Source organism: Sarcophilus harrisii, chromosome 1 (assembly GCF_902635505.1).
Source record: "Sarcophilus harrisii chromosome 1, mSarHar1.11, whole genome shotgun sequence".
Taxonomy (NCBI): domain Eukaryota; kingdom Metazoa; phylum Chordata; class Mammalia; order Dasyuromorphia; family Dasyuridae; genus Sarcophilus; species Sarcophilus harrisii.
In genome coordinates, this window is record NC_045426.1 from 127662865 (window position 1) to 127675430 (window position 12566).

The following is a 12566-nucleotide window of genomic DNA, read 5'->3' on the forward strand; positions in this document are numbered from 1 at the left end:
GAGAACAGCCCATCCTTTTTTTCAATTAATCATTGTTTCCCTCAGAGCCAGCAAGAACAAGCCTACATTGGGGTCAATAAGGGCTTTAAGGTTATTATTTATTGAATTAGACGATGTGTTTGTTGTAGATTGGCAGGTGTTCTAAGTTGGTGATAGTCAAATCCTCCAGATCCAACCACTTTAAAAAATGGAAAATTCTCAGAAACTTTTAAAGCCGGAGTGCCATGACTCCTGAAATATGTGTTTCATTACAGAAGGACAAGGTTATAACTAGTTTGGGGGAAAGTGGGACATTGTCCCAGGGGTGTTAAACTTGTGAGAGTACCAACAGCACTTGCATTCCCTCTAGTTAGCCAGAATAATGACTCAAAGCAGATGGCAAACTCTCCCCCAGTGCAGATCCAAACCCGGTAAGTGCCTTGCCATCCAGCAGCCGGCCAGCCCAGTGTACCCCCACCATGGCGAGTCACCAGCCGTGGAGTTAATGTCCCTCTTTCTGCCTCTCTCTTTTTTTCTGTGTCTCTGCTTGTCTCTCTGTCTGTCTCTATCATAAACACACACACAAGATTAACTAAAATGTAAAGCTGACATTAGACTTTCTCGATTTAACCATAAATATATCCCATATTCTTTCTGTGTAGTAATGCTTTCCAAATTATGCTCAATAGTTCTATAAGTCGTGGACTTTATATATTAAGGACTTGACATTACCCAGGTAAAGTAAAAAAGAGAGAGCTGCCTCTTATTAATGGTTATGAGAAAGAAAGATGACTTGTAGAAATTCTGAAAGTGAGGAAACCCTTCCTATGAAGGGTTTCCTATGAAGAGGAAAGAAAAAAAAATTTTAAAGAAAGGGTACTTAGGAGTTTTATCAGATACAGAAAAGAAACCTGGCAATAAGAAAGCTTGAGAAATTCATATTATCATATTATTTGAAAACAAACTCAATGAATTAGGGTTTTTAAATTTTTAAAATATTCCCTTTGATTTAAATAAAAAATAAATGAAATTTTCTTTAATAAATATTATTGATATAAATAACAAATAAAAATAAAAATATTTTCATGTACAAAGCACAATATAAAATGAGTAATCAATATAAAACATGAATTTTCATTTCACAGTTTACTTTTTTTAAATGTAATAAATACTAAATATTAGTTTTTTTAATTAAAGCTTTTTTATTTTCAAAACATATGCATGAATAATTTTTTAACATTAACCCTTGCAAAACCTTGTTAAACCTGAATTTCAGAGCTACTCTATTTTTTTGTGATTTCTTCTAAGCTTTTTTCCCCTCCCACTCTACACTCAACTCCCACTCTACCTTCAAGAAGGCTACATTTACACTAATTATATAGCTGTAAATAAAACCATACTACACATACTTCTATTCAGAAGTTCTTTCTCTAGATGCTGATAGCATCTTCCTTCATAGGACTCTATAGTGATTTAAATATTTATAATACTTAAAATGATCTAATTGTTCAAAGTTTTTCTAAATGACTTGTTGCATGGAAAAGTAAACTGAGTTTGATTATTTATCACCTTCTATATAGGTATGCTCCACTTGGGATCCTCTTTTTGATTGCTGGAAAAATAGTTGAGATGGAGGATATGGGAGTGATTGGTGGGCAGCTGGCTATGTACACCATAACTGTCATCATCGGATTGCTCATTCATGCAGTTATTGTGCTCCCACTAATCTACTTCTTGGTAACTCGCAAAAATCCTTGGGTTTTTATTGGAGGATTATTGCAGGCGCTTATCACGGCTTTGGGGACATCCTCCAGGTAAATGGACCATCACTGGGCTCATTCCTATTCTAAATGAGGATCTGAGAGGCATAACATAAAATGAGAATTCAGTATAAAATATGAAATTCCATTTCACAGTTTACTTTTTTTTAATGTAATAAATACTAAAGATTAGTTTCTTTTTTTTAATTAAAGCTTTTTATTTTCAAAACATATGCTTGCGTAATTTTTCAACATTCACCCTTGCAAAACCTTGTTAAACATTAGTTTCAAAGCTACCCTTTATATTATGGTCACATAAAGGTGACTAACCAAAGACAAACAAAAACTTCTTAAACTGGGGGAGAGTCATGAAATTATGATTTATTATCAGCAAATGTTTAAAAACATTATATAGATGTAAGGGATTGTTAATTATATCATTTTATGTTATTTTATTAACACCTTTTTGTTTTTTATAACACTTTAATTTTCAAACATCCCCCTTCTCAGTAAGCTATTACTTATTAAAAAGAAAGAGAAAAAAATTATTTTAGTCTAACAAAAGGAACATAACAATCCTGCCTGACAGCATATACAGTATTCCACAACCATAGCTCTTCACCCCTCACACTTCATAGAAGGTGCATTTTTTCTTAACTTTTCTTTAGAGTTGGGGCAGCTAAGCGGATAGAGCACCAGCCCTGAAGTCAGGAGGACCTGAGTTCAAATTTGACCTCAGACATTTAATACTTCCTGGCTATATGACCCTGGGCAAGTCACTTAACCCCAATTAATCATTATCATTAACAGAGTTCCATTTTACTCATTATTATAATAATGCTCATTATTAAAAATCATCTTCCATTTTATTTTTAAAATTGTTATTAGCTTAATATATGAAGTTTTTTTTAAATTTAACTTTCATAAATATGAATTGATTAAATTGCTTTTTTGATAACACAATTTCCATTTGGATTTAATTGGGTGGCAGAAGTCTGTCTTCTCTGGCTCAGAAGAAGGATGAGCTGCCATTTCCTTCATATCTTCCAAGTTTACATGTAAAAGGAGAATAATTATGTTTCCCACAAAGTGAGCCCTTGCAGAGAGAGTCATCTGCAACTTAACTGATGGAAGGGACATGCATTTAAGGATCTCCAAATTGTCATTTTGCTGATGACAGGGAACATCTACTCTTGTGTTTAAAGGGAGACAAAAAAATTAATTGCTTTGTTAATAACAAATTAGCACCTGACAGAGAATCATAGTACCATAAATGTCATATCCCAAATAATGCTTGCTTCTGGTCTTACCCCTGTTTAACTGTCCATCAGTTCCGCCACCCTGCCCATCACTTTTAAGTGCCTGGAAGAGAACAATGGAGTGGACAAACGGGTGACTAGATTTGTCCTACCAGTGGGTGCCACGATCAACATGGATGGGACTGCTCTGTATGAGGCCCTTGCTGCCATCTTCATTGCTCAAGTTAATAACTTTGAACTGAACTTTGGACAGATTATCACCATCAGGTAAATGTGTATACACAACTGTGTACATGTATGTGTGGGGGTGGGGGTGAGTATGTGTATATACACACAATATTTTTCTTAAAAATAGCTTTAAAAAATGGGAGCAAAGCCTAAAGTTTGGGGAATTAAAGGAGAGGGGGAGAGATTGCAGATAGAATGATAATAAAAAATCTGAATTGGTGATTGTTTAAGTTTTTGTTGTTATTGCTATATTGTGTCTGACTTTTGGGGAACTCATTTGGAGTTTTCTTGGTAAAGATACAGGAATGGTTTGCAATTTTCTACTCCAGCTCTTTTTTTTTCAGATGAGAAATGGAGGCAAATAGGATTAACTTACCCAGCATCACACAGTTTAGTAAGTTTCTGATATCACATTTGAGCTCAGGTCCTCCCAACTTCAAGACAGACTCTATATCCAGTGTGCCATTTACTTTTTTATTATTATTCTGTACTTTTCTTGTTCCAACAAATATGAACACTGCAAGTATACAAATAACAGAAAATAGGATTGTATATGAAATTACATTTTAAAAATATATAATACATTTAATGGTTAATTTCCAAAGTTGTCCTGCTTAGGAACTAGGTGATACAGTGGGCAGAGACCACTGGACCTAGAGTGAGGAAGACTTGAATTTAAACCCAGCCTCAGACACTTATTAACTGTGTGACCCTGGGCAAATCACTTGCCTCAACTTTCTCAACTGTAAATAAGGATAATAATATCTACATCCAAGTGTTCAAATTTCCAAGGCTCAAATGAGATAATAATTTGAAATCAATTAGCCCATTGTTTGAAATATAGTGTTTAATAAATGTCTGTTCCCTTTCTCTGTCTCTCCCTCTTAACTTCCTTGTGATCTCTTCTGAACCTTTTAAAAACACTATTTCAGGGGGACTCTTCTTTTTCTTAACTTCATTATCACCAGGACTCCTTCCTCTCACCAGTCTCTCATCATCTTTCATCAAAATAAATAAATGTTTAAATCATAGTTAAACAAAACAAATTTTCTCACTTACTGTGTTGAAAAATATATGTCTCATCTGCATCTTGAGTAGATCGCCTCTCCCTCAGGGGTTGGGTATCATCCTGTATCAAAGATCCTTCAGAATCATGATTGTTGATTGCATTGCTCAGAGTTAAGTCTTTCAGAGAAATTTTTTCTTATAATATTGTAGTCATTATATATTCTCTTGGTTCTACTCACATCACTATGCAATAGTGCATACAAATCTTTTTACATTTCTCTGAATCCATTCCTTTCGTTATATTTTCAGCCATTCCTCAATTAATGGATCCCCCCATTTTGTTTGCAGTTTTTTGCTCCAACAAAAAGTAAATCTATGATTTTATTAAATTTGGGTTCTTCTTTCCTTAATCTGTTTGGGATATAGGTTTTGTAGTGCTATTGCTAGGTTAAAGGGTAAGCACCATGTTGTTATTTTGTGTCATATAGTTCCAAATTATTTTCTAGAGTGTCTTGGCCAAATTTATATCTTCACTAATAGGGCATTAGAAGGCCTTTCCTCTCAGATGACTCCAACAATAGTCACTTTTAATTTTTATCAACTTTGCCAATCTTCTGTGGGTGTAGGGTGGAATTTCAGACATGTTTTAATTTAATTTTCATTCCCCTCATTATAAGTAATCTGGAGTAGTTTTTCTTTTATGTTCTTCTAGGAGAAGACATCAGATTTCAATATTTTGCTCTGAGAAAAAAATATACAAAATGAAAAGAATGTCATTTCAATAGCACTGTGACAAAATTAAATTCAACATATTAATGAGATCAAATTGTATTCATAAATTAAGGAAACTCAAAGATAAATCTTGCCAAATGAAGACCTTTAATAACAAACTCAAAATAACATACTGTATTAACATGAACAATAAACAGTGTTACTAATTGCTGTAAACACTGTTAATGGGTCCAGGGGATCTTTAAATTTAATAGGCTGCACAGTTCTTGATTAGGGATTAACATTTAGTTTTCAAAATTACACAGATCTCCAACTCTCTCCTCCAACACATTTGTAGCCACTTAAGTTGTGAATAGTTTACCAAAAACAAAAAGAAGGGGAAAATCCTTTAAAAAATAAGTTTCAATAAATATGTCAACAGCTAAAAAGGCTAGCTAAAGATTATCATGTAAGACATTACATTACATAACTAAGGCCAACTCAGTTTTATAATAAAGACAACTTGCATTCAAAATGAACTCAATCCTTTTATTTTATTAAAAGAGCAAACATGATGAATTAACCCAGCTGTTTACTTAAATTATACAAAAGCAACATGATTCAATATGAAAATAAAAAACTCTACAAATCTCCAACTGTAATAAATCACAACATACAAAGCACACAAGTCATACAGAGCAACACATTCTTGTGCAAAACAAAAAAATTTAATACCTTTTAAATCTAAATTTTTTTTTCATTGAAGCCATTCATGAAAAAAAAAAAGATTCTCCAGTTGGAATTCAGACTTTAACAGTCAAGAATCAGGGAAGCTACAATTTACCTATTTACGAGTTATTTCTCTTCCCCATTCATCATGTTATAATGTCTCTGCTTTAAAACTATTTTCTTTTTTCCTGTCCTTTTTTTATTCCCAGTTCCAACTTTTCTTTAAATCATGAAAAAATGAATCTGTTGAACACCAGAAATGTGTTGATATGATCTTGCATAAATCATAACATTTTGTCATTGACCATCTGTGGTTATTAAACCAGCAGTTGATTAGCAGAAGCTTATTAAGTGAACTCATTCAGTCCCTTATTTAATTTCTATTTACTTGAGTTTCCTCATTCCCTAAAATGGGGATAACAAAAGCACTTATCTCTCAGGGTTGTTGTACAGATCAAAAGAGAGAATATTTGTAAAGATTGTAGCTCAGTGCCTGGCACATAATAGGTACTTAATAAACGCTTCCTTCCTTCCCTTGATAATTGCCTCTTTGCCCTTTGACCATTTACCTATTGGGGAGGATTATTGATTTTCATAATCAGACATTATCAAAAATGGATTGATTCATTCCTCAAAGTTATTCCCAAGGTACCACCAAGTGATAGACCAGACTATGTCACTTTTTTTTTTCTAATCCAGACCTATGATTTTCATTTGAGTGTGGAATCTCCAGAATATAAACTTCCTACATAAATTCAGGGTGGGCTGGGCCCCAGAGAAGTTAGTTGTTTATCCATGGGGTCGTGTGTCAGAGATGGGACTTGAATCCGAGTCTTCCAGATTAGAAATGCACCCATCTCAGTCTATGAAAATTAGCATCTTGTATACTCTAGTGCCCACATGAAATCAAAAAGCCCTGGGTGCTTATTAGAACCTGCTTATGAGACAGGGCAGTTATCACCTAATCACAGTGCTTGGTTTACAGTTCCTAGAACAGCCTCATCACTCCTTCTCCATGCAATGAAAGCCCTACATTAGTCATACTGGCGTAGGCAATGTTTTTCAGTGTTTACTCTGCACAGTAAAGAATTCTTTCCAAACATTGACACATTTTTCTCTCTACTTGGTGCCTCATTTAACAGCATCACAGCCACAGCTGCCAGCATTGGAGCTGCTGGGATCCCTCAGGCAGGCCTGGTGACGATGGTCATCGTGCTAACCTCTGTGGGGCTGCCCACGGATGACATCACCCTCATCATTGCTGTGGACTGGTTCCTGTGAGTATGATCCAGCAGCATCCAACACCCCACCCGTGGCCAGGGAGTTCTGCAGGGTTCCACAGCCCAATGAGAGGGGCATCCCACCAAGAACTACACGACCCTTGTTCTCTGCTCCCCAGCCCCTATCTAGAATCAAAGGTTGAATTCACAAATTAAAGCTGCCATAAGTCCTCGTTTCTTTATCCATCTGTACAGCATGGCTGGCTCTTATACCTTTCATTTAGAAAAGCAGTTTAGTGACCAAGAAAGTGTTCTGTTCGGTGGACTAAAGTGTAGATTAGCACACACATTATCTGACTATCAGCAACTAAGCCACAAAAACATTAATTTTCACACCAAGCTAGGGCATCCTTCTGGTTTTTGTTCCCCATTTCAGTAGCATAATATGGTACACAGATGGTTCAATGGTTCTCAAACTTTTGTTTTCAGTATCTTTATCCTATTAAAAATTATTGAGGCTCTCTCCAAAGCGTTTTTGTTTACCTGGATTATATTTAGAGACATTTACCATATTGGAAATAAAAACTATTTTTGAATTTGTAGACCCTCTAAAAGAGTTTCAGAGATCCCCAGGATTCTCTAGACTATACTTTGAGAACCACTGGTTTATATCTTAACTCAACATGGAAAAAGTCAGAAATACAGTTAGTGGGAAGATGGATAACAGTTATAGGAGGAGAGGTGTTCGTTAGCTATGTTGGTCCCCAGGGCACATTCAGAGACAGAATCGCACATCCTGGTGCCCTCAGATACCACTCCTGAGGTCCATGTTTCCTTCTTTTCCCCTCCCAAGTTGAATTTTTCTTATTCATTCCTTCTAACAGCATTCTCTTCTTCTAAAACTTTCTTTTCAGGATGAGCTTAGCCACCAATAGAAGGGATGAGAATGTTCTGTACCATCTTGTATACTGTGCTAAGAGTGTTTATCACAGTAAGGGCCTGGTTCATGAATAGAAGCTTAATAAAAGCTTGTTGATGAATTTAGTCCATCATAGAGCCAGATTATTTAATTCAGCTCCATGCATGAATGACCTGGAGGAATGAGCATAGCTGATAGATTAAGTCAAGTGCTATCAGGAGAAGTTGAGAGACAGAGAGAGAGAGAGAAACTCTCAGCACTGAATAAGGAATGAATTACTATGGGAAGCAGGGAGAGATTTTAAATAAATATTTCATAAATTATTTCACAGTACAAAAGAAAGTGAGAATCATAAGAAAGGAAAAACAAGGAGGAATAAATACTAAGGCAGGAGAAAGTCTCCAAGATTAAAAAAAAAAAAAAGGAAAGAAAGAATCCCCATCACTACTTCAGCCATTAAATAGCTTCTGATCAATTATGAGGAATCTGAGGCTAATAGCTGCAATTAGAAGTACATTACCAAATAGTCACACAATTTTTCTTTCCAGAATTAAATTTAGAGGGCTATCATAAATAAATTAACCAGCTTTCTAAATAAGTTGGGAATCACAGTGAAATTCATTCATTATCATTCATTCATTCATTTACTAAACAAAAATTTACTCACTGCCTATGTGTTAATCAGATCCAGAGGGGAAATAAAGCTGTCCTGCAATTTGTTTATGGCAGATTAGAGGCCTGAGCCACTCATAGATTATATACATATATACACAGATATGTGGTATAAGTATATTAAGAGTATCATAGTGGTATCAGAAGAACTGAAGAAGTTGATTGTTCGATGGAGTTGGTCTTCCCAACTCATCATTTTTGTTGTTGTTGTTATTCAGTCATTTTCAGTTTTAGGTGACACTCTATGACCCCATTTGGAGTTTTCTTGACAAAGATACTATGTGGTTTTACAATTTCCTTCTCCAGCTCATTTTACAGATGGGGAAACTGAGGCAAATAAGGTTAACCCGACCTTCAGCAAATATTTTAATCTCTCTGAGCCTTCATTTCTTTATCTATAATATGAGAGTATTGAATGACTCTGAAGTCACTTCCAGGTCTCCATCTATGATCCTATAATATTATGCTTTTTGGAACCTCAGCTTCTTCATCTGTTAAATAAGTGGGATGGAGACCATGATTTTTAAAATCTTCCCAATTCTACATTCTTTGATCCTGTGATACTAAATAGAAAACTTAATGAATGTTCTTTGCTAACGGTGGGACATTAGGATAGGAGTGAGGGCCAGAGGAGAATAAAAAGGTTAGGCTAGGCGTTGTAAGTGAGTAAGGGGGGATAAGAAAAATAGACTAGAAGGATTGCTAGCCCAAATGAGAATCCACCAGAGATTTTTGTTGTTTAGTCGTATCCGATTCTTTGTGACCTCATTTGGGGTTTTCTCAGCAGAGATGCTGGAATAGCCTGTCATTTCTTCTCCAACTCATTTTATAGATGAGAAAAAACTAGGGCCCACAGGATTAAGTGACTTGTTCGGGGTCACACAGCTAATAAGTATCTGAGGCCAGATTTGAACTCACTCAGGGAAATGGATCTTCCTGACTCCAGGTCTGGCACTCTGTCCACTGAACCATCTAGCTTCTGTTGTAGGTCATCAAATCAGGGTAGAGTGAGACCTGTTCAATTGACAGACATTTGAATTAAGTACCAGTTATGTACATTTGCTTTGTACACTGAGGCCATTGAAACAAAAACAAAACAAAAAACAGACTCCTTTAGTGGGCTCGATTTTGCAAGATTGGATAGAGCGGGTGAAAGTTAAAGCCATGGGGATGAGATCCTAGAAAAGTGCCTGGTTAAAAAAAAGTGAAAGTGGGCATATTGGCAGTGCATTTGATTTCCTTCCTTTCTTTATCCCCAGGGATCGCCTTCGTACAACCACCAATGTTCTAGGAGACTCTCTTGGGGCAGGAATTGTTGAGCACTTATCACGACATGAGCTGAAGAACCAAGATGCAGAAATGGGTAATTCTGTGATCGAAGAGAATGAAATGAAGAAACCCTATCAGCTCATCTCCCAGGAAAATGAGACCGAAAAACGCATTGATAGTGAAACCAAGATGTAAACTGGCACAATGAAATATAACTTTTCCATCCAGTTGTATCTCATTTTCCAGAAACCCCTTATTTTGCTCTCTCTTCCTATTTGGATAGCATTTTAAAATGTCAACAAAATTTTGATGGGGCCAAAATGTATGATTGTCATTCTGTTTCTCAAAAGGAAAAAAAATGAACAGTTTATCTACTGGTCTTGCCTGGGTATGTGCAAAAAGAGATCAGAAAGAAAGTTGACCAAGTCAACAGAAAAATGCAAGTGTATATGACACAACCCTATAAATGTGATCTTGTTTTTTATAAGCTGGAAAGTCAAAATTAGGTAGAAGAGGCTGGAAATATATTTTTTCTTAATTCCTATTTCAAAATTTCTGGATCCATAGAACACAGTCCAGGTTAGGTCTCAAAATATAATTAACTTGATGTAACCGCAACCAGATAAAAGATGGTCAATCAGAATCTGTCTTTATCTAGTTTGTGACTTCCTGTCTCATCTCACTAATCTCACTATGCTCCAGAGCATAGGAAAAGGCCAGCTTAGGGGCTGCTGACCATTAAAAATCACCACCTTTGTGTCTCTTCCTGACATCTTGCAATAAAAGACATTTCTTAGAGGAGGAGATTATCCTCCAGGGAGGATTATGTCTAAGGTAAACATGGCAGGGTGGTTCCCTAGTCCTAGATCAGAAGCCATCTTTTCCAAGTGGGCAGCTATGCAAAATACCAAGAGATAGATCTATTTAGGAGTGAAACTTCACCAAACATCCTGCCCATGCTTTAGAAAGGGAAAGAAGAGAAGTAAGAGGTCAAACTGCCCTTCCTTCTTTTCCCAATAGGGGAAATTTAGGGGGTTTTTTTGGGGGGAGGAGGGAGAATTGTTATCCATTATATCTACTAAGAATAGTAATTTAGAAAATAAAACTGAAAACTAATGGAGTGCTTAAGCTTTTACTGGCACTAGAAAAAACATGAATAGCAAGATAGTGAATGGATGGAATGTTTCAGAAATGTAAAAAGAATTTTAAAGAGTGATATGGGTCTCCAGTGGGGAATATAAATGGAAAGAATAAAAAGGGAAGAGATTTAAAATACTCTTTACTCTGATATGTTTTCTGCTCAGTCCAAAATTGTTCCCCAAGGAAACCTGAAGATCAAAATATCGATGTTATGTGTTTTCATTTTTTATGTATTTTGAAGGAGTCAAAATGGAAGAGGTTTACAATGTAGTTAGAGACAGAGAGGAGATTGAAAGTTGAGTGAGGGCCTGTCATGTAAAAACTATTTTTATAACCAAATATTCAGCGAATAAGGAAATTAGACATTTCTTTGGGTTAAAATTCTACTCATCCAATTATTCACAATATTTGGTTATGTCATGCTTGTTCCCAGAAGAAATGTCAGATGATTGTTGAGATGTTGTTCATTGGACTTAGAGAGCATTAGTTAAAACAAAGCAACTCCTTGGTTTTGAGTCAAGAGACAGGTATAATTTCCCCCTTTGCTTAGAAATAATTCAGTAAAAGTGATCATCTGGGAGCTGTCAGACATTGCAAGCTGTGCTTGAGTCTATAACTGAAAGAGCAAAGGATGTATTTGCTTTTGCTAACAGGTTGAATATCTAGACACACACATCCTCTGATATGTAATTAGAACTATTTTTATAGAAATGCAGTGCATTATGTGCATATAAAAAGTTAATGTTAGTCTATATGGAGTAACATTTAATGTTTATTGTGGCTCTATTTGGAAAATACACTGCAAAAACTTCATGCAAGTGGATGTCTTTCTATGACATATTTGGAGAAAAATGGATTGTGACACAACACATATCTTGGGATTTGGGATTTTTTTTAATACTAACTCTATTTCTTCTGGAAATCAGGTCATCTAGGATAATCCCCTTCTACCCTTTATTGGCTTTGCAGGTAGATACATCCAGTGTGGACTGAGAAACATTACTTTGTAGATGTATTTTCAATAAAAAAAAATAATTTTACATTAGCTCACCTGTGCAGTGTGGTATTTTTCTTTAATAAATAGTATTGGTAATAATTGGAAATAAATCTTTAGCATAAATCTTAGGTAGAGTAAAAATCTCGATTTTGGAATGGTACCGACTGGGTAAGATTGACAGAGGAGAAGGAAGGGACTCTTGGAAGAGGTAGAATAAGGAAGTCCTATTCTTTCCTCTGTGGTATCAAACTCAAATAGAAAAGATAACAAACTAAACCATACATAAGGGTACCAGGGGTTATGATTGATTTAGAAAATCACATATTAACATTATCTATGTGCTATTATTTTATTTTATTTATTTTGCTAAAAAATTTTCCAATTCTGTTTTAATCCAGTTTCGGGGTGTTTGATATCTCTATTTTACTGGAGCTTGTCCATGTATCATTACTGTGAGTCAAATATCTCTGATACACTCAATGAATCCCAAGATCAGATGACAAATGTGAAAAACTACCCATGGGTCCTCATTTTCTTCTTTCCCCAAAGTTGTTTCCATTCAGACCATCCAAATAAATCGGTCTTTGCAATCATCATTCCCAGGCAGTGATGACTCAGTGGCTGGAGCACCTGATCTGGAATCACAAAGACCTGATTTCAAGTCCAGACTCAGAT

At 35.6% G+C, this 12566-nt stretch overlaps 1 protein-coding gene across 6 annotated transcripts in view; it reads left to right on the forward strand.

Annotated features, from left to right (window-relative positions):
* Positions 1 to 11939, forward strand: part of SLC1A3 (solute carrier family 1 member 3) — a 107502-nt gene extending 95563 nt beyond the window's left edge. For 5 of the 6 annotated variants that reach the window (XM_031964182.1, XM_003759929.4, XM_031964189.1 and 2 more), the window contains 4 exons: positions 1560 to 1793; positions 3071 to 3265; positions 6817 to 6951; positions 9745 to 11939. In XM_031964182.1, the coding sequence (XP_031820042.1) occupies positions 1560 to 1793; positions 3071 to 3265; positions 6817 to 6951; positions 9745 to 9949 (769 nt within the window). In that variant the 3' untranslated portion in view covers positions 9950 to 11939. The remainder of the gene's footprint in view (positions 1 to 1559; positions 1794 to 3070; positions 3266 to 6816; positions 6952 to 9744) is intronic. The other variant, XM_023496130.2, reaches the window with a different exon arrangement.
* The last annotated feature ends 627 nt before the right edge of the window (positions 11940 to 12566 follow it).